Source organism: Oncorhynchus clarkii, chromosome 2 (assembly GCF_045791955.1).
Source record: "Oncorhynchus clarkii lewisi isolate Uvic-CL-2024 chromosome 2, UVic_Ocla_1.0, whole genome shotgun sequence".
Lineage (NCBI taxonomy): Eukaryota > Metazoa > Chordata > Actinopteri > Salmoniformes > Salmonidae > Oncorhynchus > Oncorhynchus clarkii.
In genome coordinates, this window is record NC_092148.1 from 8,559,264 (window position 1) to 8,587,130 (window position 27,867).

Below are 27,867 nucleotides of genomic sequence, written 5' to 3' on the forward strand. Positions count from 1 at the left end.
TAGTAGCCTACTCGCCGCTTTAAACCAAGGCTGGACAGATGTTAAGCAGCCTGGTTGAGGGGTGAAACTTCGGGAAAACATTTTAAAGAGGGAGCTGAAGAGTCAACGCTGACCATATTAATGTAGGGACAAAATAAATAACGGGCATCATGTTGAGAAAAGAGTTCCAGATATGTCAGCAGCAGGAGCGGCGCGGAAATGTCCACAACCGAACAACAGCCAAATCGAGGCAAGTAACCATTATCGGAACGTTCTCAAAAATCAGCGCAGCACATGAAAAGCAAGTGTTACTTGTTAATTTTAGTTTGTATTTGGTCAATAGTGTTGACTTACTTTTTAAAACATTATTCAGACATCCCCAATGTCAAAAAGGCTTTAGCGTCAGATAACCATAAATTAAAAGATTACCGTTACATTGCATACGGAATCGGACAACGCAACTCCGCTCTCTCTCGAGAAAAGTTGTCGAGGGTCTGCTACAATGTTGCACAAGTTCAACCCTTCGATTAACGTTTTTGACCGATGTTATTGCCATCATTTATACAATGTTATGTAAAATCTACAATTTCTGAACTTTTTGTAATCTTTACTAAATGTCTCGTTTTTTTGCATTCATGTTCTTTGTTTAAGTGACGGAATGATTGAATGTTATGTTCAAGGAAAGCCCCAAATCAGACGAAATTACTTTATGTGAAATCTAATAGAAGCTACATCTGGGACTTGGTCAATTGAGAGTTACCACTGGGACCATATATTATCAATTTAGGTCAGAATTGGACGCCATTGATATGTCTGTCTTGACAGTGCTTTATTTTATTGTTTACATAGGCTATTGTGGAATATTTAGTTCGAGTTTAAATGTGACGGCTACAGAGAACGGGCTTGTGTACAGGGTAATCTAGCGTGGAGTTTAGAAGGGGGCGCGAGAGACTCACATACTGCATCTCATTAACTCCTGGGGTTCTTATCACCTCTGTCACTTCCTGTTGTTTACAAAGTCAACTCTCAACAACTCTCACCCCACCCTTTTCCCCCTGTCTTTTTTCTCTTCCTCTGATTTAACCCCTTTCTCTTCCCCATTACCACCCTCTCTGTCCTGTCCTCATCCTCTCTCTGTCCTGTCCTCATCCTCTCTCCCTTCCTCCCTCTCCTGTCCTCGTCCTCCCTTTTTTCTCCTGTCCTCGTCCTCTCTCTCCCCTGTCCTCGTCCTCCCTCTTTCTCCTGTCCTCGTCCTCTCTCCTGTCATTGTCCTCTCTCCTGTCCTTGCCCTCCCTCTCTCTCCTGTCCTCGTCTTCTCTCTCTTGTCCTCGTCCCCTCTTTCCTGTCCTCTTTCTCTCTCTCCTGTCAACGTCCTCTCTCTCCTGTCCTCGCCTCCCTCTTTCTCCTGTCCTCGTCCTCTCTCCTGTCCTCTACCTCTCTCTCTGTCCTGTCCTCATCCTTTCTCTGTCCTGTCCTCATCCTCTCTCCCTTCCTCCCTCTCCTGTCCTCGTCCTCCCTTTTTTCTCCTGTCATCGTCCTCTCTCTCCTGTCCTCGTCCTCTCTCTCCCCTGTCCTCGTCCTCCCTCTTTCTCCTGTCCTCTGTCCTGTCCTCTACCTCTCTCTCTGTCCTGTCCTCATCCTTTCTCTGTCCTGTCCTCATCCTCTCTCCCTTCCTCCCTCTCCTGTCCTCGTCCTCCCTTTTTTCTCCTGTCTTCATCCTCTCTCTCCTGTCCTCGTCCTCTCTCTCCCCTGTCCTCGTCCTCTCTCTCCCCTGTCCTCGTCCTCCCTCTTTGTCCTGTCCTCTACCTCTCTCTCTGTCCTGTCCTCATCCTTTCTCTGTCCTGTCCTCATCCTCTCTCCCTTCCTCTCCTGTCCTCCCTTTTTTCTCCTGTCATCGTCCTCTCTCTCCTGTCCTCGTCCTCTCTCTCCCCTGTCCTCGCCTCCCTCTCTCTCCTGTTCTCGTCTTCTCTCTCTCTTGTCCTCGTCCCCTCTCTCCTGTCCTCTTTCTCTCTCTCCTGTCAACGTCCTCTCTCTCCCCTGTCCTCGTCCTCTCTCTCCCCTGTCCTCGCCTCCCTCTTTCTCCTGTCCTCGTCCTCTGTCCTGTCCTCTACCTCTCTCTCTCTAGCCTTTCTCTGTCCTGTCCTCATCCTCTCTCCCTTCCTCTCTCTCCTGTCCTCGTCCTCTCTCTCCTGTCCTCGTCCTCTCTCTCCCCTGTCCTCGCCTCCCTCTCTCCTGTCCTCGTCCTCTCTCCTGTCCTTGCCCTCCCTCTCTCTCCTGTTCTCGTCTTCTCTCTCCCCTGTCCTCGTCCTCACTCCCTCTCTCGTCCTCGTCATCTTTCTCTCTCTCCTGTCCTCGTCCTCACTCCCTCTCTCTCCTGTCCTCGTCATCTTTCTCTCTCTCCTGTCCTCTTTCTCTCTCTCCTGTCCTCTTTCTCTCTCTCCTGTCCTCTTTCTCTCTCTCCTGTCCTCTTTCTCTCTCTCCTGTCCTCATCCTCTCTCTCCCCTGTCCTCGCCTCCCTCTCTCTCCTGTTCTCGTCTTCTCTCTCTCTTGTCCTCGTCCCCTCTCTCCTGTCCTCTTTCTCTCTCTCCTGTCAACGTCCTCTCTCTCCCCTGTCCTCGTCCTCACTCCCTCTCTCGTCCTCGTCATCTTTCTCTCTCTCCTGTCCTCGTCCTCACTCCCTCTCTCTCCTGTCCTCGTCATCTTTCTCTCTCTCCTGTCCTCTTTCTCTCTCTCCTGTCCTCTTTCTCTCTCTCCTGTCCTCTTTCTCTCTCTCCTGTCCTCATCCTCTCTCTCCCCTGTCCTCGCCTCCCTCTCTCTCCTGTTCTCGTCTTCTCTCTCTCTTGTCCTCGTCCCCTCTCTCCTGTCCTCTTTCTCTCCTGTCAATGTCCTCTCTCTCCCCTGTCCTCGTCCTCTCTCTCCCCTGTCCTCGCCTCCCTCTTTCTCCTGTCCTCGTCCTCTGTCCTGTCCTCTACCTCTCTCTCTATCCTTTCTCTGTCCTGTCCTCATCCTCTCTCCCTTCCTCTCTCTCCTGTCCTCGTCCTCTCTCTCCTGTCCTCGTCCTCTCTCTCCCCTGTCCTCGCCTCCCTCTCTCCTGTCCTCGTCCTCTCTCCTGTCCTTGCCCTCCCTCTCTCTCCTGTTCTCGTCTTCTCTCTCCCCTGTCCTCGTCCTCACTCCCTCTCTCGTCCTCGTCATCTTTCTCTCTCTCCTGTCCTCGTCCTCACTCCCTCTCTCTCCTGTCCTCGTCATCTTTCTCTCTCTCCTGTCCTCTTTCTCTCTCTCCTGTCCTCTTTCTCTCTCTCCTGTCCTCTTTCTCTCTCTCCTGTCCTCTTTCTCTCTCTCCTGTCCTCTTTCTCTCTCTCCTGTCCTCTTTCTCTCTCTCCTGTCCTCTTTCTCTCTCTCCTGTCCTCATCCTCTCTCTCCTGTCCTCATCCTCTGTCCTGTCCTCATCCTCTCTCCTGTCCTCACCCTCCCTCTTTCTCCTATCCTGTCCTCGTCCTCCCTCCCACTCCTATCCTCGTCCTCACTCTCTCTCCTGTCCTCATCCTCTCTCCTGTCCTCGTCCTCACTCCCTCTCTCTCCTGTCCTCGTCCTCACTCCCTCTCTCTCCTGTCCTCGTCCTCACTCCCTCTCTCTCCTGTCCTCGTCTTCGCTCTCTCCTGTCCTCGTCTTCTCTCTCTCCTGTCCTCATCCTCTCTCGCTCCTGTCCTCGTCCTCTCTCCTGTCCTCCGTCCCTGTCTCTCCTGTCCTCTCTCTCCTGTCCTCCCTCCCTCTCTCTCCTGTCCTCGTCTCTTCTCTCTCCTGTCCTCGTCTTCTCACTCTCCTGTACTCATCCTCTCTCTCTCCTGTCTTCATTCTCCCTCTTTCTCCTGTCCTCGTCTTCTCTCCATGTCTATCCTGTCTTTGTCCTTGCTTTCTCTCCTGTCCTCATCCTCTCTCTCTCTCTTTCTCCTGTCCTCGTCTTCTCTCTGTCTCCTGTACTTGTCCTCTGTCTATCCAGTCTGTGGTAGAGGATGACAGCAGCGGGGTCCAGTGGAGCGGTCAACGCCGTCTGCACCCAAGACTCCTCCCACTCACCTAAGACAACCTGCCCACAAACCACATGGCCCTGCCCACTCTGCTTCCCACGGCAACAGAAGGATGAGCTCGAAGTCAGACTCCGCCTCCGCTCCCCTCCTGGGGCGTGGCTACTAGCGGGCGTTGTCGTGGTGATGGTGGGAATGTTTGTGGCCGTGGCCGGGTATGCTAGCTCCACCCCTAACCCTGTGGGTGGGCGAGGCAGCTCCCACAGCGAGCGAATGAAACTGCTCGGCCCTGTCGTGATGGGCATCGGCCTGTTCATCTTCATCTGTGCTGGAACCTTGCTGTATGAGAACCGGGACCGTGAGAACCGAGAGCGTGAGAACCTTGAGAACCCTGAGGAGCAGGGGAAACGCAAACACAAGAAAACAAGGGAATGGCGCCGGGAGAACCGTGATTATGAGGATGTGGAACAGGGGAACCAGAGAGAGCCCTCAGACAGACACTCCCCTCTCCCTGAGGAGTGCCCGCCCCCCCTGCCTCCCAGAGTGCCTAGACAGGAGGGGTCAGAGTTGAACGTTCTCTCTGTGGGGGCGCTGAGCTCACTGCTACCAGGGGAGGGACAGGGGCGTGAAGAGAGAGTCAGAGAGGTGGGGGGTAAAGGGGGGTCAACCCTGCTGACCAGAGTCCTGCACCACCAGGACCCCCCCTCCTCCTGTCCCTCCCCAGCCCCCTCCTCTGTGTACTCTGACTCCTGTAACTCCAGTGAGATCAACTATAACGTTCAGACAGGCTCCCCTATCCACTCTATTCTCCAACTCTGAGATACTACTGGACTCACATCTGTACACGCTTTTCTAAATAAATGCACCACATATTTCTCCATCTCTCTCTGTGGTTTCTATAGGCTGTAGATGCAGTGGAGTGTGTTGGGCATCTCTCTCTACCCCTCTAGGACGGGCAGGGCCAGGGGGAGACAGGGCTAGGTGACGTCAGCTAGTTGTTGTGTAGTAAAGTCTCTCTCAGGGGTGTTTGACTGTATTTGGGCTTAGGGGAGGATTCCACTGCAGACAGTGACTGTGGTGCCATCCTGAATGATGCACGCACACACACTAAATACGGCCAGACATTCCACTATGGAACAGGCTGCTTTGGAGAACTTTGATTCATGATGTCGTTTTAACTGTAACTCAAAGTTTTATCTAATATTAGTGACTCTGTTTGTCATGGCTGTTCTGCTATAGGGTTTCTGTTTACACACACCCAAACTTGGCTCAAGAGATGGACGGAAATCATAGCAATGAAAACAAAGTTAATGCCTTCTCATAGTTGGCTGTTGGCTGTCTACATGCTTACTCTTTACTTGAGTTAGATGTTACTACCCACTGGCCAATAACTGGTCGAATCCACGTTGTTCCACTTCATTTCAACAAAACATTTGCAAAAAGTCATCAACGTAAGGCAATTGCGTAATTTTCCCAACTTTTAACCCAAATCCAATGTCATTGTGAATTTGTTTTGTTGAATTCACGTTAGCTGACAACTCTACCAAATGTGCCCAGTCTGTTTGCAGTGCATATATGAAGTATATCTTTGCAGTGTGTATGCAGCAAAACTTTGGTCTTTAAGGTACACAAAACCATTAGGATGTTAGACTGGGTTTAATTGAATAGAGCCCACAGACACAGATGCAGTAAAAGGGGGGAGGAGGAGGGAGAGATGAAGGGGAGAGAGGGAGGGGTGAATTTAATTGTCCTAAGTGTTCTCCTCTAGCCTCCAATTACACTGTGGAACCGACCAAGGGTTTTTTATTGGTATTTCAGGACTGCAGAGTATTTCCTCTGTTGTTCAGACACATGCTGGGATAATGCCATTGAGATTAGTGAGGAACGCCAAGACTGCCTTGCCCTTCACGGCCAGACACATCTACACAACACAGGCACAACACACACACACACACACAACCGCATGCATGCTTTCACACATGCTAAACCTCTCACACCTCGTACTGCTTTTGAACCCATTAACCCCGGTTCACCACCAGTGACACTACCAGGGATAGACCAGTACTTGGTTTCTCACTTCTGACTATGCTAAAACTGGGAAGTGTGTGTTTTTGTGAGTTTAATGCAGCAGCTGAATTATGTGGTCAGTCAGTGTTTGATTGCTGGACTGTAATCCTGAACATCAGATTAAATTCACATGTAATCCCTGCCTGACCCTAACACTTACTCTCACAATGCTCCACCTATGGCCTCCCATAACACACACAAGCACACACCCTCTCTGTCCCACACGGAGATAACCTGTGCATTGTATTTCTACTCTTGCTGTTGCCTAGGTTTGTTTAACTGTCTCAGTCTGTCTCTGTGTTACGCAATCCCACAAACAGGACAGTTGTTTTAGTCTCCCTCTAATGTCAGTCATACATTTTATTAGAGTTTATGCAGGATCAGTACTGTGGGACTAGGAGCACTGTCTCTAAGCTGCTTAACTCCTCGCTGAGTCAGACACGTGTGTTTTACCGAGGAGGGAGACCCTACTGGGGTTACAGGACCAGAGACAGAGTGCTGAATCCTAACATCAATCCTAACATGCAAATCACAACTTTGTGCAAATATCCCATTGATCAGTAGATAGTCAGGATCTCAAGTTAGTGTTTCAACTTGGCACCGCAACAACACCTGGGACACCTGTGACCCACAGCAACAACACCTGGGGCACCTGGGATTCACAGCAACAACACCTGGGACACCTGTGACCCACAGCAACAACACCTGGGACATCTGTGACCCACAGCAACAACACCTGGGACATCTGTGACCCACAGCAACAACACCTGGGACATCTGTGACCCACAGCAACAACACCTGGGACCCACAGCAACAACACCTGGGACATCTGTGACCCACAGCAACAACACCTGGGACCCACAGCAACAACACCTTCACATAAAGTAGGATTTTAATAGCGCCCCCTTTCATGTGGTAGACCATTCAGTCAAGTACAGATGTCCATTAGTCATCTAACCCTCATTGTTGATTTAGGACATCTCATTATTCCCTTTGAGGTGTTTAAACATGTTCATGAAATAATGAAGTGTAACAGGCTTTTTCCAGCGGCCCTGCGAGATAACCTAATCCTCCCCACCTGTTCTTTCCTTTGTAACTTTAAATTAATATTTTTTTGCTTTTCGTAGTGTATTTTTGTAATTACACGGCTCATCTGTAAAATAAACCCTGGTCTCAGCATGACTCCCTGTCAAAATAAAGGTGAAATCAAACAAATATTTAGATCCCACATAAGGAGCATTTCTAAGAATCCAACAGCTGTTTCTCAAAAAACATTCTCTCTGATGATGCTACGGTGTTAGTTTAATATGGGGGGAAGTGCAGATATTTTCATGAGCTAGTGAATAGTGACTAGTCAAAGTAGCCCAGACTAGTTACAGACAGATCTTAGTCTTAGCTGATTGGTTAACTAAATGTCTTAGCTTTACAATAACACAGTTAAGTACTTAAGTAAAAATACTTTAAAGTACTAATGAAGTCGTTTTGGGGGGTATACTATACTTTACTATTTAGCAGTGTGACCTGACTATTAAAAAAACAAGGAAATTATGCCATCTGGTTTGCTTATTATAAGGAATATGAAATTATTTGTACTTTTGATATTTAAGTATAATTGAGCAATTACATTTACTTTTGATACTCAAGTAATATTTTACTGGGTGACTTTTACTCACGTCATTTTGTATTACGGTATCTTTACTTTTACTCAAGTATGACAATTGGGTACTTTTTCCACTACTGCAATAACATGCCCCGGATCAGAGCTATCTATATACTGTATATATATATTTAGACAGCTTATAGAGAGCCTCTGTCTTTACCTCTCTGCTCCGGATGGCTGGTCCACTGCGCAGTGCTGCCTCTGACAACAACAGTGATTGGTCTGTGAGAATAGACAGGTATAATGCGTCTTAATCCAATTCTAGCTACAGGGGTGCCTACTCCTACTGTCACAATGGAGCTCATTGACTTCCTCAGGGACACTCCTCATTTTGTGGTCTCAACTGGCCCTTCTCTGGATAGTTTGAAGGATTTATTTCTGAAATGAGGGGATTGATGCTCTGTGTTTTTGCCCTGGCGATGTTAACAGCTTCTGCAGGTAAATCGAGATGAATTGGTCTTTCTCTGATCTGTGTCATAGTATTTAGGTAGGCTATACTTTAGGTATGGGATGTGAAGATTTTCACACAGAATGTGGGGGACATAAAATTGAAATGTTATGTTGTTTAACACCAACTATATACCCGGGTCATTGTAAATAAGATTTTGTTCTTAACTGACTTGCCTTGTTAAATACATAAAATAAAAAACTCAACTGCTACAGCACATAAGATATATATATATTTAAATGTGTGTTCATAAAGCATACATAACACGTCAATAAGAACATAAACATGACATTGTAGCTACACAGAGCCTCCATGAACATATTCACTACGAAAATAATTATATTATGATGTCATACAAATGTCAGTATCAGTTTTATACAAATACTGGGATTGTTCTGATTGAAGAGGATGGGCTTTTCATGTCTTTAAACACCTCCACCAGTCCTGCAGTCGCTCTCCTGAAGGTAGTTGTGCTTTTTTTACTGAAAAAAGGTTGGGTTGGGTGACTCTATGTTTGGGATGATTACTGGAAGAGAAGATAATTACTGGAAGAGAGTTAAGTTGAGGTTGAGTTGGGTGACTCTATGTTTGGGACAGAGGAGGCTGGTGGGATGAGCTATAGGAGGAATGGAATGAATGGAACAGAGTAAAACATGCTTTTCATATGTTTGATACCAATTCATTGATTCCATTCCAGACATCACATTGAGCCCGTCCTCCAATAGCTCCTTCCACCAGCCTCCTCTGGTTTAGGATGATTACTGGAATTAGTTTTAGGTAGCTATTGTAATCCATATAGTAATCGTTAGGTCCACTGTAGTCCTGGTGTGTGCATGCAGGTCTTTGTTCCAACCCAGTGATATAACAAACACTGGATGAAATACTTCCTAGTTCTAGTTGGTGAGTTTGTGCAAACACAACCCTCTAGCCAATTAGTGTTCACCTGAGCTGGCAGGGGCTAACAAGCTAACAGGATGAGAGGGGCTGATGACCAGAGATTAGGAACATCACTGAAACTCAGGGTTTGGATTAGCACTAGGAGCTGCTCCCACCAGAGGTGGATAGCCATGCCAGGTGTTAATGGAGCAACAGTATAGCTGGACTAGCTAGCTATAAGTAATAAGTCTAACCCGAATTTGTACATAGGGTTAGACTTACCACCTAAACCTAATTTCCACCTACTTTAGGTGCTCAAAGTGCTTTACAAACTTACCTCATCCACCATTAATGCTTTTCAGTAGAGGGATGCATTGTGGTATGCTGCTGGCAGATGAACACAAGACACAGCTACCTAAGAACGTTACCTGACTAAACTACTTTAGTTTCCCCTCTTACTGTAACATCTTGGTGCTCTATAGAGACAGTCTTCTGTAGTCTACTATAGACACAGCCTTCTGTAGTCTACTATAGACGCAGTCTACTATACACGCAGTCTTCTGTAGTCTACTATAGACGCAGTCTACTATAGACGCAGTCTACTATAGACGCAGTCTTCTGTAGTCTACTATAGACGCAGTCTTCTGTAGTCTACTATAGACGCAGTCTTCTGTAGTCTACTATAGACGCAGTCTTCTGTAGTCTACTATAGACGCAGTCTTCTGTAGTCTACTATAGACGCAGTCTACTATAGACGCAGTCTACTATACACGCAGTCTTCTGTAGTCTACTATAGACGCAGTCTTCTGTAGTCTACTATAGACGCAGTCTTCTGTAGTCTACTATAGACGCAGTCTTCTGTAGTCTACTATAGACGCAGTCTTCTGCAGTCTACTATAGACGCAGTCTTCTGTAGTCTACTATAGACGCAGTCTTCTGTAGTCGACTATAGACGCAGTCTTCTGCAGTCTACTATAGACGCAGTCTTCTGTAGTCTACTATAGACGCAGTCTTCTGCAGTCTACTATAGACGCAGTCTACTATAGACGCAGTCTACTATAGACGCAGTCTTCTGTAGTCTACTATAGACGCAGTCTTCTGTAGTCTACTATAGACGCAGTCTTCTGTAGTGTACTATAGACGCAGTCTTCTGTAGTCTACTATAGACGCAGTCTTCTGTAGTCTACTATAGACGCAGTCTTCTGTAGTCTACTATAGACGCAGTCTTCTGTAGTCTACTATAGACGCAGTCTTCTGTAGTCTACTATAGACGCAGTCTTCTGTAGTCTACTATAGACGCAGTCTTCTGCAGTCTACTATAGACGCAGTCTTCTGTAGTCTACTATAGACGCAGTCTTCTGTAGTCTACTATAGACGCAGTCTTCTGTAGTCTACTATAGACGCAGTCTTCTGCAGTCTACTATAGACGCAGTCTTCTGTAGTCTACTATAGACGCAGTCTTCTGTAGTCTACTATAGACGCAGTCTTCTGTAGTCTACTATAGACGCAGTCTTCTGTAGTCTACTATAGACGCAGTCTTCTGTAGTCTACTATAGACGCAGTCTTCTGCAGTCTACTATAGACGCAGTCTTCTGCAGTCTACTATAGACGCAGTCTTCTGTAGTCTACTATAGACGCAGTCTACTATAGACACAACCTTCTGTAGTCTACTATAGACACAGCCTTCTGTAGTCTACTATAGACGCAGTCTTCTGTAGTCTACTATAGACGCAGTCTTCTGTAGTCTACTATAGACGCAGTCTTCTGCAGTCTACTATAGACGCAGTCTTCTGTAGTCTACTATAGACGCAGTCTTCTGTAGTCTACTATAGACGCAGTCTTCTGTAGTCTACTATAGACGCAGTCTTCTGCAGTCTACTATAGACGCAGTCTTCTGTAGTCTACTATAGACGCAGTCTTCTGTAGTCTACTATAGACACAGTCTTCTGTAGTCTACTATAGACGCAGTCTACTATAGACGCAGTCTACTATACACGCAGTCTTCTGTAGTCTACTATAGACGCAGTCTTCTGTAGTCTACTATAGACACAGCCTTCTGTAGTCTACTATAGACGCAGTCTACTATACACGCAGTCTTCTGTAGTCTACTATAGACGCAGTCTACTATAGACGCAGTCTACTATAGACGCAGTCTTCTGTAGTCTACTATAGACGCAGTCTTCTGTAGTCTACTATAGACGCAGTCTTCTGTAGTCTACTATAGACGCAGTCTTCTGTAGTCTACTATAGACGCAGTCTACTATAGACGCAGTCTACTATACACGCAGTCTTCTGTAGTCTACTATAGACGCAGTCTTCTGTAGTCTACTATAGACGCAGTCTTCTGTAGTCTACTATAGACGCAGTCTTCTGTAGTCTACTATAGACACAGTCTTCTGCAGTCTACTATAGACGCAGTCTTCTGTAGTCTACTATAGACGCAGTCTTCTGTAGTCGACTATAGACGCAGTCTTCTGCAGTCTACTATAGACGCAGTCTTCTGTAGTCTACTATAGACGCAGTCTTCTGCAGTCTACTATAGACGCAGTCTACTATAGACGCAGTCTACTATAGACGCAGTCTTCTGTAGTCTACTATAGACGCAGTCTTCTGTAGTCTACTATAGACGCAGTCTTCTGTAGTCTACTATAGACGCAGTCTTCTGTAGTCTACTATAGACGCAGTCTTCTGTAGTCTACTATAGACGCAGTCTTCTGTAGTCTACTATAGACGCAGTCTTCTGTAGTCTACTATAGACGCAGTCTTCTGTAGTCTACTATAGACGCAGTCTTCTGTAGTCTACTATAGACGCAGTCTTCTGCAGTCTACTAGACGCAGTCTTCTGTAGTCTACTATAGACGCAGTCTTCTGTAGTCTACTATAGACGCAGTCTTCTGTAGTCTACTATAGACGCAGTCTTCTGTAGTCTACTATAGACGCAGTCTTCTGCAGTCTACTATAGACGCAGTCTTCTGTAGTCTACTATAGACGCAGTCTTCTGTAGTCTACTATAGACGCAGTCTTCTGTAGTCTACTATAGACGCAGTCTTCTGCAGTCTACTATAGACGCAGTCTTCTGCAGTCTACTATAGACGCAGTCTTCTGTAGTCTACTATAGACGCAGTCTTCTGTAGTCTACTATAGACGCAGTCTTCTGTAGTCTACTATAGACGCAGTCTTCTGTAGTCTACTATAGACGCAGTCTTCTGCAGTCTACTATAGACGCAGTCTTCTGTAGTCTACTATAGACGCAGTCTTCTGTAGTCTACTATAGACGCAGTCTTCTGTAGTCTACTATAGACGCAGTCTTCTGCAGTCTACTATAGACGCAGTCTTCTGTAGTCTACTATAGACGCAGTCTTCTGTAGTCTACTATAGACGCAGTCTTCTGTAGTCTACTATAGACGCAGTCTTCTGCAGTCTACTATAGACGCAGTCTTCTGTAGTCTACTATAGACGCAGTCTTCTGTAGTCTACTATAGACGCAGTCTTCTGTAGTCTACTATAGACGCAGTCTTCTGCAGTCTACTATAGACGCAGTCTTCTGCAGTCTACTATAGACGCAGTCTTCTGTAGTCTACTATAGACGCAGTCTACTATAGACACAACCTTCTGTAGTCTACTATAGACACAGCCTTCTGTAGTCTACTATAGACGCAGTCTTCTGTAGTCTACTATAGACGCAGTCTTCTGTAGTCTACTATAGACGCAGTCTTCTGCAGTCTACTATAGACGCAGTCTTCTGTAGTCTACTATAGACGCAGTCTTCTGTAGTCTACTATAGACGCAGTCTTCTGTAGTCTACTATAGACGCAGTCTTCTGCAGTCTACTATAGACGCAGTCTTCTGTAGTCTACTATAGACGCAGTCTTCTGTAGTCTACTATAGACGCAGTCTTCTGTAGTCTACTATAGACACAGTCTTCTGTAGTCTACTATAGACGCAGTCTACTATAGACGCAGTCTACTATACACGCAGTCTTCTGTAGTCTACTATAGACGCAGTCTTCTGCAGTCTACTATAGACGCAGTCTTCTGTAGTCTACTATAGACGCAGTCTTCTGTAGTCTACTATAGACGCAGTCTTCTGCAGTCTACTATAGACGCAGTCTTCTGCAGTCTACTATAGACGCAGTCTTCTGTAGTCTACTATAGACGCAGTCTACTATAGACACAACCTTCTGTAGTCTACTATAGACACAGCCTTCTGTAGTCTACTATAGACACAGCCTTCTGTAGTCTACTATAGACGCAGTCTTCTGTAGTCTACTATAGACGCAGTCTTCTGTAGTCTACTATACACGCAGTCTTCTGTAGTCTACTATAGACGCAGTCTTCTGCAGTCTACTATAGACGCAGTCTACTATAGACGCAGTCTTCTGTAGTCTACTATAGACGCAGTCTTCTGTAGTCTACTATAGACGCAGTCTACTATACACGCAGTCTTCTGTAGTCTACTATAGACGCAGTCTTCTGCAGTCTACTATAGACGCAGTCTTCTGTAGTCTACTATAGACGCAGTCTTCTGCAGTCTACTATAGACGCAGTGGGTACCGCCAAAGATGCCGTGAGCTACCTTGGATGTGAGTAAGATAGTGACCCATCAGGTGAGAGTATGGCCTTTATCTCTCACAAAGGTTAACCAAAAAGTAAGGTTTCTGCCAAGGAGATAATGTTTTCATGATAGGAAAATACTGTAGACACTGGCAGGGCCCCTTGTGGAGTGTCATTTTGATTAGATAATTGATTATGTGTGTGCCTCAAGAATAAGCTTCAGAAAACTAAGAATAAGCAGTGGTGGAAAAAGTACCCAATTGTCATACTTGAGTAAAAGTTAAGATACTTTTAATTGAGTCATTTTATATTAAGGTGAGTCACCCAGTAAAATACTTGATTCAAAGTCTAAAATTATTTGGTTTTCAATATACTTAAGTATCAAAAGTACATGTAATTGCTAAAATATACTTAAGTATCAAAAGTAAAAGTATAAATAATTTCAAATTCCTTATATTAAGCAAAGACGGCACCCTTTTCTTATATTTTTAATTTACGGATAGCCAGGGACACACTCCAACACTCAGACATCATTTACAAATGAAACGTGTGTTTACCAGATCAGAGTCAGTAGGGATGACCAGGGATGTTCTCTTGATAAGTTTGTGAATTAGACCATTTTCCTGTCCTACATTTATTTGGGTGTCAGGGAAAATGTACGGAGTAAAAAGTACATCATTTTCTTTAGGAATGTAGTGAAGTAAAAGTTGTCATAAATAGTAAAGTACAGATACCCCCAAAAACTACTGAAGTAGTACTTTCAGGTATTTTTACTTCAAGTATGTTACACCACTGAGAATAAGATAGTCAGTCACACAGTGTGTACAATGCGATCTTGCCCACCTTTCATATTATTTGCCAAAGAGGGTCACAATAGAAATAAACCTTCAATCTTTTTTCATGTCTGTAATGTTGTCTCCGTCAGGAGCAGCCTTCGACTTTAAATGATCAATTCTATCAATAAAACACTCATGACTTGTAGCGATTATGTCCCTGTATGAGAGGGTACTGTATATGATATTACCCTGTGGTCCCAGATGAAGATGATCAGGAGGAGCAACGGGAGGAGGGGCCTCTGCAGTGTTTCCGCTGTGACCTGGGCTTCTGGGATGCCTGCTACACCACCAAAACCAACTGCAATATCGGAGAGAAGTGCTACACTGGCCGAGGGAAGGCAGGTGGGTCACATGGATAGACATGGCCGGCGGGTGCTGTGTGTGTGTTTTCTGGTGTGTGGGACATTACGGTGCTGGGTTTTGTGGATTTTTGGCAGAGAAGTGTGAAGCAGAGCATATTAGTGTGTTGACAGTGTCTATGTGTGTTAACTGTGTGTGTGTTTCTGTAGGTGATGTGTTGGAAGTTAAGTTGCTGGGCTGTGTCAAGGCGAAGGAGTGTGAGCTGGTGACCAATGTGGAGCTCTTCTCCAACACAACCATTTACATGATGACCAGGCACTGCTGCGACACACACTTCTGCAACACCGGACACACACTACCCCTCAACACACTCCTCTCCCTGTCACTGACTACAATAACCATCATCCACCTCTCCTCTCCCTGACAGTGACTACAATAACCATGATCCTCACCTTCAACAGACTACAATAACCACCATGCATCATAAAGTCCCCAGCAGCACACATTTATTCAATTTTCTTAATTCTGTTAATATTCTGTGTTTATTTGTCAAGGAATATGGACAGTAATTAACATATGTAGATGTGCCAGATTGAGACAAAAGTCTCATGTTAGAAGCTGTCTCTGGGCTTGGGAAAATTGGTTAGATGGTTATATGGAATTCAATTTTGAATAAATGTAATTTTCTCATTCTGTTGTTGGCATAAACTAGAAAAGGAGACAGAAAATAAAATCCAATCATATTTATTGAACATTTTGAATTGTAACTGAATAACATAATTTGAATTTACATTGTCCTCAATCTTGGTTGGGATATTTTAAACACGTCAAAATTACTTTTATGTTCTCCTCCAAACCGAAATATTTCCATAGAGAATACTACAGTATTTCCCATTGACTTTAGTGTTATGGTAAATCCTAAAGTAGTATGCATCAATCTCTCAGACCCATAGGCACAGATCTAGGATCATCTTAACCTCTCTAAAACCATCAGCATCTTGGGGCAACTTCCTCCTACAGTCAGTGAAGCTGAGGTCATACTGGTTGGTATACAGTAGTGTTGATGTTAGACAGACAACAGTAGTGTTGCTGTTAGACAGACAACAGTAGTGTTGCTGTTAGAGCAGGTCTCCTCCAGAGGGAAGCAACTCCTCCTTCATGTAGCGCTGCAGATCCACACTCTGGTCCTCAAGGTTCACACACAGAAACTTCTTCACCACACAAACACACCTGACAGGGACACACACACAAAGAAAACACCTGTTGGTGATTGTGCGTATGTATTGCAGGCAGAATAACTTATATAAATGTTCATCTGAGCCATCTTTGTTGCAGGTGAATGGTAACAGCTGAATAAGATGAGAAAAAGAAGAAACCTGCACACTGATCTTGATAGTATCACTGCTCTTTAATAACTTTACGTATCGACTTCAAGGCCTTCCTCAGAGCGTTTGTGAGTGTTTATAATTAGCCACCTTACGTAGACATTGATCCCCCCACATCCGTTCAATGCATCAAATGGGGTTGTTGTCGAGGGAAAATAAGCAAGTGTTACCAAATATAACAATGTGCATTTATTTCATAACTATTCTAATAACGTGTGTAAAACCACAATGAGGACATCAACCTATCAAGTCAGTTTTCATAAATCATTGGTTACAGTGCAAGAAAAAACGTTAAGTGTAAACTGAAGTGGAGGCATTCATTCATGTTCACATTTACATGCATTCTTTTATCTCAACTTATTTAAATGTAAAATCTGGCTTTAGAGTCTCACCTGCACATTGACCCGGTACAGGTACTCCTCGTATTTAGCCTCGTTATTGTTGTTATTGTGTTACTATTTCCTTTTTACTGAGGAAATATTTGCTTTATTCTAACTCTGCACTGTTGGGAATGGGCTCGTCAGTAAGCCTTACACTGTCTACACCTGTTGTATTCGGCCAATAACATTTGATTTGACTTTGTGTGTGTGTTCACTGTGAGTGTGTGACTTACTTGTTTGCCAGCTCCTCTGTAGATGGTCGGTCGATGCGTTTAATAGTCTTTCCTGTTCTGTACAGTTCAGATACCTACACAAACACATACATAACTTACTCTTAGTTTGCATTTCTGTTGAAAAAAATGTGATGCCTTATTGTACTTGTGTGCATAGACACAGGAAGTAGTTTGGGAGTGTGGGGGCTGCGCTATATATTCATTTTTGGTAGAAATAAAATTGTTTAAAAAAATATTTGAGGGTGGGTGCTGGAAAAATATTTGAGGGTGGGTGCTGGAAAAATATTTGAGGGTGGGTGCTGGAAAAATATTTGAGGGTGGGTGCTGGAAAAATATTTGAGGGTGGGTGCTGGAAAAATATTTTTTGGCTGCATTACAGATGCTATATCAGTCCGTTAATACAGAACTATTAAAGATGGAGTGCACTACTTTTGTGGAGAAAAAAATAAATATAGTTTGTATCCTGTTTAGTGAATGATTACTGTGAGTATTAATGGAGTTTAGGCCATGAAACTGTGTGGATGCTCATTTAGAAAGGTTGACCTAATCAGATAAGAGGAAATTGCCTAGGATCAAATAGCAGGGTCAGGCCCAGGACAATGAAGATGGACGGGGTGTGATTCTGACATCTAGCTAAACAAAGTGAGCACCATGGAGATTCCACAGGGGAAAACAGGGAAACTCATTGGGGTTATAAAATGTATAGCTGGGGAGGTGACACCTGCAAGAGGGTGGGGACCAAAAGGAGGGAAGAGTATAAGATGTTTTGTGAACTTTCTAAATGCATGCACTCAGCTGACTGTATCCTTGGTATTAAACACTTAACTTCTCTTGAGCTTTTGGTCTCAATTCCTAATTGCAAATAGGTTGCAATTGCATTTTTCTTTTCAACAAATGGAAACAGAATGCGCCTGAGCTCAATTTCGAGTCTCATAGCAAAAGCGTCTGAATACTTATGTAAATAAGGTATGTTTTTTTATTTGTAATAAATGTGCAAAAATGTTTTTAAAAAGCTGTTTTCGCTTTGTCATTATGGGGTATTGTGTGTATTTAAGGCTGTAATGTAACAAAACGTGGAAAAAGTCAAGGTCTGAATACTTTCCGAATACACTCTCTATATATATATGCACCCCTAAATCCCACAGCTATGCTAGTGTGTGTGTGGTGTAGCGTACCTCCACTCCTCTCCGTACGAGGCTGGGGGGAAGGCCTGCCAGTGTAGCGATGTTGGCTGCGTAGCTGGAGCGACAGATCCCCTCCTTCAGCTGGTACAGAAACACCAATTCATCCCCATCCACCGCTGTCTCCAGAGTCTACACACACACACAAAAATCAAGGCTGGGATTCAGTCCAAGGCATGCTTAGGGCAGACAATACACTTTTTAAAGGGTTTTCCCCCAACAAATCCCAGCCTTACATACTGAAAGACACACACACACACACACACACACACACACACACACACACACACACACACACACACACACACACACACACACACACACACACACACACACACACACACACACACACACACACACACACACACACACACACCAGTAGTGACAGCAGGCCTGAGGAAGGTAGGAGACCCAGCTGTAGCAGACTGTGGAAGTTAGTGGCCAATAGAATGTGAGGAACCTCGGCTGGAACTCTTTTCAGCCAATGAGAGATAGATGCCGCCAGAAGGGAAAGCCCATCCACCTGGTGAGAAACAGTTCAACAGTTTACTTGGACCCACATTGAAACACTGAAACATAGAAAGACCCAAAGAAAGGCAAATAACTGGGCAGTGTAAGAGAGACCTTTCTCCTCCATCCCTCCTTTCATGTCTCTCACGTGTTTCCTCCCTCTTTCCCTCTCTCTCACCGTGTTAGTTCCTTTCCCAAACTCATCAATCAGGACCAGTGAGTGACCGCTGCTGTGGTTCAGAGCATGAGCCATCTGTAGCAGACATACACACACATACGTGTATGACACACTGAGAATAAGTAAATGCATGTGTGTCTGTAGTGCAGTGGTGTAAAGTATTTAAGTAAAAATACTTTAAAGTACTACTTAAGTAGTTTTTTGGGGGGTATCTGTACTTTACTATTTATATTTGTGAAACCTTTACTCCACTACATTCCTAATGAAAATAATGTAAGTTTTACTCCCATACATTTTCCTGGACACCCAAAAGTACTTGTTACATTTTAAATTATTAGCAAGACAGGAAAATAGTCAAATAAACGCACTTATCAAGAGAACGTCCCTGCCTACATACTGCCTCTGATCTGGCGGACTCACTAAACACACATACTTTGTTTGTAAATGATGTCTGAGTGTTGGAGTGTGCCTCTGGCTATCAATATTAAAAAATAAATAATAATAATTGTGCCGTCTGGTTTGCATAATATAAGGAATTTGAAATGATTTATACTTTTACTTTTGATACATAATGTAATTTTTTTGGTTGATCTGACCAAATTCACATAGAATTGTGAGTTATAGATCTTTCATTCCCATTGAAAGCAAGTCTAGGAAGCGATAGATCTGTTGTATGTGGGCTATTTCTATGCTTCGCGTTCTTAAATTTGTTTTTGCGTCTTTCACTTTTGGTTTTGTACACCAGCTTCAAAAAGATGAATTTACAATAGTTTTGGTTACGGAAAATATATTTCACAGCGGTTTAGATGGTACAATGATTCTCTACACAATGACTGCTTGTTTTGTCACATAAACTGAAGGCAAACTATTTGGATTTTAGCATCCAGGAAATGGTGGAGCGATTTATGAATAGTGCATCTTGATCTTTAAGTATATTTTAGCAATTACATGTCATTTTAATACTTAAGTACATTTAAAACCAAATACTTTTATAATTTTACTCAAGTAGTATTTATATCCTGCCTGGTTGGCCCTGACCGGGGCTATCGTTGGACAGGGACAGTGTCCCCCCCCCCACGTCTCAAACTCCAGTATCTATACTGCAATAGTCTATGTGCCGGGGGGGCTAGGGTCAGTCTGTTATATCTGGTGTAATTCTCCTGTCTTATCTGGTGTCCTGTGTGAATTTAAGCATTCTCTCTCTCTCTCTCTCTCTCTCTCTCGTCATTTTCTATTAAGGTATATTTACTTTTACTCAATTATGACAATTTGGTACTTTTTCCACCATTGGCATAGTGTGTATGTGTGTGTACCTGGTTGAGGTCTATCATGAAGGTGCTGAGTCCTACAGACACAGATTCTCTGCTCTGCATGCGTGTGAAGATTCCGTCCACCAGACCAATCTCTGCCTCCTTCGCTGGCACGTCAGAACCAATCAGAGCCATGAACACAATCAGACCCACCTGACCCAGCCAATCAGAAGGAAGAGGAAACAATCTATCCTGAAACAACTCAAGAACTTTATCTGTCTTTGACACTTTCTGTGTGTGTGAGAGTGAGTGTGAGTAAGTGAGTGAGTGAGTGTGTGTGTGTCCTTGCCTGTTTGAGGTAGATGCTCTTGCCAGATGAGTTGGGCCCGGTGATGATCTTGACCCGTCCACGAGTCTCAGAACTCAGGAAGGAGTTAGACACAAACATAGGAGAACACAACTCCAACAGAGGGTGTCTGAGAGAGTGAGAGAAAGAGAGATCTGAGCAACAACAACCCTTATCTGCCTCTCTAACCGCCTCCCTGGATACCCTAGGGGTTCATACAGGCGTCTAGCCAGCTGGAATGGGGTCCGAGTGTGCGTACCTGGCCTGTCTGAGTGTTATCCTGTGGTGGTTGGCCAGAGTGGGGGTAGTGTATCCATACTCCTGGGAGGCATGGCTCAGTGCCATCAGACAGTCCAGCTCAGCACTCAGATCCAGAACCTACACACACACACGTAGCATAATCCCACAAAAAGGTAAGTGTGCACACAGAGATACCGCTTAAAGACGCACACCTTGTACAGACAGGCGCTTCTCCCCAGCACTGTGGTCTGTAGCTGTGTCATAACCGCTGTCTCCATGTCTGAGAGAGAGAGAGAGAGAGAGAGAGAGATTCAGACATGTAGAAAGTATGGTCTACTTTTTTTCCAAAAGAGTTTCTTTGGTTGTACCCTAGAGATCTTCACGTTTCAACCTGTACCCGAATACCCGATCCGGGACCCGAGCAGGTACGGATCCTGAATTGTAAATAACGTCACGGGTCTGATCTCATATGATTGTCACAGGTCTTGGGTACGTGTAATTTTAACTGACTTGTCCGGAAGGGCCTGTAAATATCAGAACGCGACTGCTGCAGCAGAGAGACAAGACAGAAATTGTATAATTTATGCTGCTGGTCATGCTTTTCAGAAGAGTGGAGATTGGTACGTGTAGCTTGTTGTTGGCCAATCATAAGTTATCAAAGTGCCAATAGGCTACAGTCATAGTCTCCATGTGAGGCAAAAGTTAGGAGATATCTAATCAAAGGAAGATGGAATTAAAAGGCAGACTGCTACTTAAAAGGCAGACTGCTCCTTAATATTTTGAAAAGAGTTTATGTTATTTGTAACTGTAGGATGAGAACGCGCACGCACTGCAGCATCAGTTAGCATAGCTAGCTAACGTTACTAGCTTCTCGTCCTGGTTTGATTTCGTCCAAGACTGGTACTACGTAATCATATTGGATCAAATCAAATTGTATTTGTCATATGCACTGAAAACAACAAGCCCTTAACCAACACTGCAGTTCAAGAAAGAGTTAAGAAAATATTTACTAAATAAACTAATGTAAAAAATAAAAAAAATCTTAAAAGATAATAAGAAAATGACATAACAATAACGAGGCTATATACAGGGGGTACCGGTACCGTGTCAACGTGCGGGGATACAGGTTAGTCGAGGTAATTTGTAAAGTGCATAGAAAATAAACAGCGAGTAGCAGCCGTGTAAAAACAAAGGGGGGGGGGGGTGGTCAATGTAAATAGTCCAGGTGGTTATTTGATTAATTGTTAATAATAGCAGTCTTATGGCTTGGGGGTAGAAGCTGTTAAGGAGCCTTTTGGTCCTAGACTTGGAGCCCCGGTACCACTTGCCATGTGGTAGCAGAGAGAACAGAGAGGACTTTGACTTGGGTGGGACCGGAGTCTTTGACAATTTTTTGGGCCTTCCTCTGACACCGCCTAGTATATAGGTCCTAGATGTCAGGAAGATTGTCCCAATGATGTACAAGGCCGTACGCACTACCCTCTGTAGAGCCTTATGGTCAGATGTCGAGCAGTTGCTATACCAGGTGGTGATGCAACCAGTTAGAATGCAGCTGTAGAACTTTTTGAGGATCTGGGGACCCATGCTAAATCTTTTCATTCTCCTGAGGGGGAAAAGGTGTTGTCGTGCCCTCTTCACAAGTGTCTTGGTGAGTTTGGACCATGATAGTTTGTTGGTGATGTGGACACCAAGGAACTTAAAACTCTCGACCCGCTCCACTTCAGCCCCGCGATATTAATAGGGGCCTGTTCGGTCCTCCTTTTCCTATAGTCCCAGTTGTCTTGAAAGCACCATAAATCCAGAGAATGCCAGACTGATGACAAAATTTGCCCACAAAGGACCGCCGCGCCACCTTCCTGTTCAAGTGAGCACAGCACAACAAGGTGAGTCCGAAAATGTCTTGTATGCTGCTGCATAAATTATGTAATATGGCAGGGAGATATGTATACTATAGCTAAGAAAGTAATACTAAGTGTATGTTGTGTAGTAAGACATTAGCAGCCCATGTGCCTCACCCAAATAATTTGGTCTATTTTCACTTAATTTTGTTCTGACTTGGAGGTGCACATGTAGCCTATAACCTGTTTTTTAGAAATGTAATCATTGAATATTGTAAGACCTTTCATTGTCTGCTTATATATGCCCCCTTTATTTATCCTACAGCTTTGACTTGGTGTACAGGGAGAACACTAAGAACGGCCCGTGTTCTGAGTTCTGTTGCTGTACATTTCAAAAGTGCTGAACAAATAGTTATATTGACTACGTCCGTCCTAGCTTGCTCATGAATGTCTTAATCAAAATTACGGATTGCCTATTATTCACATGTCGTCCCCTTATGCCATAGTTTGTACATCTCAATTGTCAGTAGAAACCACATTTGTTTAAACAAGTCAGCCATTTCCAGGCTGTATCCCATCCGGCCGTGATTGGGAGTCACAATTGGCCCAGCGTCGTCCAAGTTTGGCAGGGGTAGGCCGTCATTGTAAATAAGAATTAGTTCTTAACTGACTTGCCTAGTTAAATAAAGGTTACATATCAGCTATGTTTTTTTAAAGGCAGTAAATGAGACTGAATTAACTGTTTCGCTGACAGACAAGTCTCCGCTGACAGCCAGGTGTAGCAGTGGCAAGATGTTGGGACTGCTGTTGGTACTCTGCTGTTGGGACAGCTTTATGTAGGCCCTAACAGTTATTGGGCACCGTTTGTCACCGTTATAGTGCAATTAATGTATTGTTGAGTGTCGTGTTGTGTAGTGGCTTTGCTGGCATGCATCCCACAATTGTTTTTTTCACCCCACCAAGATGTACATGCTAAAATCGCCATTGGTGCCAACGCACATTGACTTGGTATCGGTACCCTCTGTATATATACCCTCGTTATTGTTATGTAATTTTATTGTGTTACTTTTTATTACATTTTTTACTTTAGATTATTTAGTAAATATTTTCTTAACTCTTATTTCTTTCACTGTACTGTTGGTTAAGGGCTTGTCAGTAAGCATTTCATGGTAAGGTCTTATTTATTTCACTGTACCTGTTGTATTCGGCGCATGTTTGATTTGTTTGATACCATTCCACTTCATTAGCATGAGCCCGTTCTCCCCAATTAAGGTGCCACCAACCCCGTGGTATATATATTTATATTCCGGTCTCTGACATTGCTTGTTCTGATATGTATTTTTCTGGATTATGTGTGTCCCCATTTTAGAGAGGACAGAGAGAGAGACGAGAAAAGGAGCGAGAGAAAGAGAGCGGAGGGCTGACAGCCTGACCTTTGGTGTCACAGTGTAAGTCTCCCAGCAGGTCATCTAGCTCCTTGGTTCTCTGACTGCGGTAGTGCAGACGCTCCTCAGACAGAAACTAAACACACACAGTGAGAACATACACACATCATAAACTCACACTCACAGTGGGAGCAAACATACACATGTATCATACACGCACCATGAAGTCAAGGCCCTCTATCTCAAAGTCCTCTTTCTCCACCATGCTGGGCAACCGAGGGACCGAGAGCAGGAACCCTATCTGAGAGAGAAAGAAAGAAATAAATAAATTATGTTGATAGGATAGGACATCCAGATTACAATTTAACCTCATTTTATGGATATTTAGAAAGCATTGGCATCCTGTTGATCCTGACAGTCAGCAAGGTACACTTTAGATGTATTTGTTTAGCATTTAGCATCCTTGTTAGCATGTAAACCAGGGATGGGTGACCCCATGATGGATGTCAGATCAGGGGGATGTAGACAGACCGTAGTAGTAGATGTCAGACCAGGGGGATGTAGACAGACAGTAGTAGTAGTAGATGTCAGACCAGGGGGATGTAGACAAACAGTAGTAGTAGATGTCAGAACAGGGGGATGTAGACAGACAATAGTAGTAGATGTCAGACCAGTGGAATGTAGACAGACAGCAATAGTAGATGTCAGACCAGGGGGATGTAGATGACGCAGCAGGAGGGGATGCGGGTGTCCAGGTGCTCCAGCTCTCTGCGAGCCACGTCCGTCAGGAAGTCAGACAGTCCCATCATCCTCCTCTTCTCTGGCAGAGAAAGAAGACGGAGGTGAGTAAGATTACCCTAACCTTCTCCTTACCTTAACCATCAGCTAACCCTAACCTTCAACTAACATAACCCTAACCTTCAACAAACATAACCCTAACCTTCAACAAACATAACCCTAACCTTCAACAAACATAACCCTAACCTTCAACAAACATAACCCTAACATAACTCTAACCTTTATCATTCCCTAATGTTATGAACACTCACTCTCGTCTATAGCAGGGTCCACATTGGGTTTGACAGTGAAACGGTTTTCTGCTAAACTGCCCTCAAAGTCCACCTATACAAGACACAAATCACAGAATAAAATGAGAATGAAACACATTGACATCCAGAACATGGGAGCTGCACCTGACGTGTGTACTGTGTGTCCCACCACTCTGCTGATGAGCGAGGCGATGTAGTAAAGGTCATCTGAGAATCCCTCACTGATCTCCTGGAAGAGTTGGATGGACTGAGGCAGGGAGCGCACTGTGTCCCTGATACACACCGCACTATACACTGTCTACAACACAGACACACACACAAACACACACTATTCACAATGCACCGTAGATTGTCTAATACACATACAGACATGCTATTCATATAGATAGATGGCCGTAGAACTCCTACCTTGTAGAGACCCTGCCAGTCAGAGACTTTGGTGTGAGACAGAGACATCGAACGCAGGAGAGTCTACAGCAGGAGAAATAATACTCTTTATTACAGAAAATTCATACTCATCACTGATGTTGCAGACTGAGGCGTGCATGGCGCTGAGGGGTAAAGTTCACAGGCCATGGTTACCGGGATGTTCCTGATGTTGCGTAGGGAGGACTGCAAAGTGTTTAGGGAGTCAGAGTTGCGTGGACAGGAGAAGAATCTCACAACTTCCTGTCTCCTGTTTAACACCGCCAGGTCACGAGTAGGCCTCAGAAACCACTGGCTGAGAGGGAGAGAGGATTTCACAATAACCAACATCTAGCAGAACAAGGAGGGATAGAGATTATGACTACGCACCACAAACAGGTACTGAGGTATTGATTATGTTTCTCAGATATAATCTGTGTGTGGTTGGTTTCTGACACTTCAACCATGAGAACAGGTTTTCCTCACCGAAGCAGTTTGGAGCCAAACTTGCACCTGCAGTGATTCAGTATCCCTGAAACAGAGACACCAACACCCATGACATCATCACTACAGGAAACACAACTGAGAGATCACCACTTCTCATAATGCGAGTGTGAGAATGTACTGACATCACATCAGATCATTAACTTCCCATAATGTGTGTTACCATAGAGACTGAGCCCTTCCTTCTCCCCAGACTGCAGCTTGTACACAGAGGGGTGCAGCTCCGACTTGAAGATCTGCAGCACGCTGGAACACACACACACACAACAAACATGGCAGAGAGTGTGTGTGTGTGTTTGTGTTTGTCTCCAGGGGGACTGACCTGTAAGTATCCTGGTCCACGTACACTACGTCTTTCCTGTAAGAGGAATAAAATTCAGATGTGAAAAAAACATTCAACCACAATACCTATACACAACTGACCTGATCTCTCTGTATGTGTGTGTCTTACAGTGTGTAGGTGTGGAACTGTAAGATGGGGACTCCCACACTGCTGTCCTCTAGCTCCACTCCCACTCTCCTCTTGTCCAGACACTTCAGCAACGCACCTACTGACCGCAGCTATGACACACATACAAATAAAAACACACACACGCACAACATTTTCAATTTAATCTCAAATGTCAGTGTGAGGTTATTTTCCTGGAACAAGGGGGAGAATTCACCACGAGGGGGAGGAGAACTCACCATGAGGGGGGAGGAGAACTCACCATGAGGGGGGAGGAGAACTCACCATGAGGGGGGAGGAGAACTCACCATGAGGGGGGAGGAGAAGGAGATGCAGGAGGAGAGGTAGGAGATTCTCTCTCTCTCGGAGACAGCGGGAGGAAGGAAGGGAAAATGGGCAGACAACAGCCTCTGCTTACTGACCTCCAGACCTGTGGTAAAAAGAGGGAGAGAGAGAATCTGTAACTGAAAACTTGACTATTGATGTTCAAAAGTTACACTGAGAACAATACCTAGTGTATTACCACAGGCAAGGCAGCTGTTCTTACCAAAGTCCACATAGGGATAGGTCACCACCTCAGGCCTGTAGTCTGGGTTGGCTCCTGGAAGCAGGGAGGAGAGAGGGAGTCAGAAAGAGAGAGGGTGCAAATGTATAAAGATTTTTTAGCATTAACCTTTACCCTCCACCTTAACCATCACCCCTCCCCGGCCAGCCTAAAGTTTTCCCTTCCCCAGTCCTCCCTGTGCGGTGCTCCTCCTCACCCAGTCCCTGCATGAACTGGACCATGCAGCGTTCCTGCTTAGCACTGGTAATGATCACATGAGGGCTCACCTCCTGGACCACTGAGAGAGGGAGGGGGAGAGGGGAGGGGGTAGAGTCAGGGGACCGGGGAAAGGAGAGGAGAAGAAGAGAACGGGGGGAGGGGGAGAGGACGGGGGAGGGAGAGGAGAAGGAGACAGGGGAGAAGGGGACCAGGGGGAGGGAGGGGGAGAGGGGGGAGGGGACCGGGGGGAGAGGGACAGGGGGACGGAGAAATGTGTTTGGGTCAGTTAGTAGTTTAGGTGGGTACTGACTACCTCTGGTTAGTGTATGTAAGTGTATGTGTTTAACTTTAGTATATACCTCTGGCCAAAAGTTGGAGCTCGTGGTTGTCTGAGGTGTCAGGCATGTAGTGCAGAGTGAAGTCTCTGCTGTCATAGAAACACAACCCCAACTGCCCATGCTGGGCAAACACACTCAGCAACACCTGGACACACACACACACATTATCTTAATCTGCCTTGGCCCATTGTTTGTAGTTTGTATAGCCCACATGACATGTGTGTGTGTGTGTGTGTGTTCACTGTTGCTCTCACCTCATGTGATTCTTCCTCCTCCTCCTCTTCTCCATTCATATTTGGGAGCCCTGACAGGCATCTTACTGTGACATCACCAGGCACCGCCATATACTCTCTAGGCTACACAAAGACACGCAGACAACTTTGGCCTGAACTTTGTCACGTCAATCATTATATCATAATTTGGCTAGTTTGCTAACGTAAACTACTTTGAATTTCACTTATGTAGTAGACCTAGCCCTTTCCGTTTACAGACATATATAATGTGCGCCTCAGTTATGGCATGTCCGTTAGTTAGCAACTTACCGGTGGTCTATCTCAACTGACTTTAACGTTTACTCGGCTTTTTGCTGCTGTGTGAGTAGTTGATTTTAAGCGCGTCTCTCACGGTGATCTGGCACCGGGCGCGAGGCATGTCAAGCGCGCTAAATTCATCCCCACGTGCGCTGTCCTGGCT

At 44.7% G+C, this 27,867-nt stretch overlaps 3 protein-coding genes across 3 annotated transcripts; 2 read left to right on the plus strand and 1 right to left on the minus strand.

Moving 5' to 3' along the window:
- Nucleotides 1–17,751, plus strand: LOC139420526 (protein Bouncer-like). Its single transcript, XM_071170731.1, has 4 exons — nt 1–229; nt 14,643–14,783; nt 14,951–16,981; nt 17,081–17,751. Exons 1-3 carry the CDS (start codon nt 199–201, stop codon nt 15,163–15,165), a joined length of 387 nt encoding a protein of 128 aa, XP_071026832.1. The 5' UTR covers nt 1–198; the 3' UTR covers nt 15,166–16,981; nt 17,081–17,751.
- LOC139420516 (uncharacterized) lies at nt 3,989–7,247 on the plus strand. The gene has a single exon (XM_071170724.1). It carries the CDS (start codon nt 3,990–3,992, stop codon nt 4,818–4,820), a length of 831 nt encoding a protein of 276 aa, XP_071026825.1. The 5' UTR covers nt 3,989; the 3' UTR covers nt 4,821–7,247.
- Nucleotides 15,860–27,867, minus strand: LOC139420536 (mutS protein homolog 5-like). The gene is made up of 26 exons (XM_071170735.1): nt 27,799–27,867; nt 27,429–27,530; nt 27,196–27,319; nt 26,835–26,915; nt 26,621–26,674; nt 26,382–26,503; nt 26,077–26,186; nt 25,948–25,983; nt 25,789–25,871; nt 25,608–25,653; nt 25,299–25,437; nt 25,125–25,187; nt 24,886–25,014; nt 24,717–24,789; nt 24,378–24,487; nt 23,888–23,968; nt 23,716–23,803; nt 20,657–20,724; nt 20,464–20,582; nt 20,208–20,334; nt 19,922–20,071; nt 18,609–18,683; nt 18,297–18,443; nt 17,915–18,052; nt 16,740–16,813; nt 15,860–15,971 (listed from the first exon to the last, which is right to left on the minus strand). Exons 1-26 carry the CDS (start codon nt 27,823–27,825, stop codon nt 15,860–15,862), a joined length of 2,478 nt encoding a protein of 825 aa, XP_071026836.1. The 5' UTR covers nt 27,826–27,867.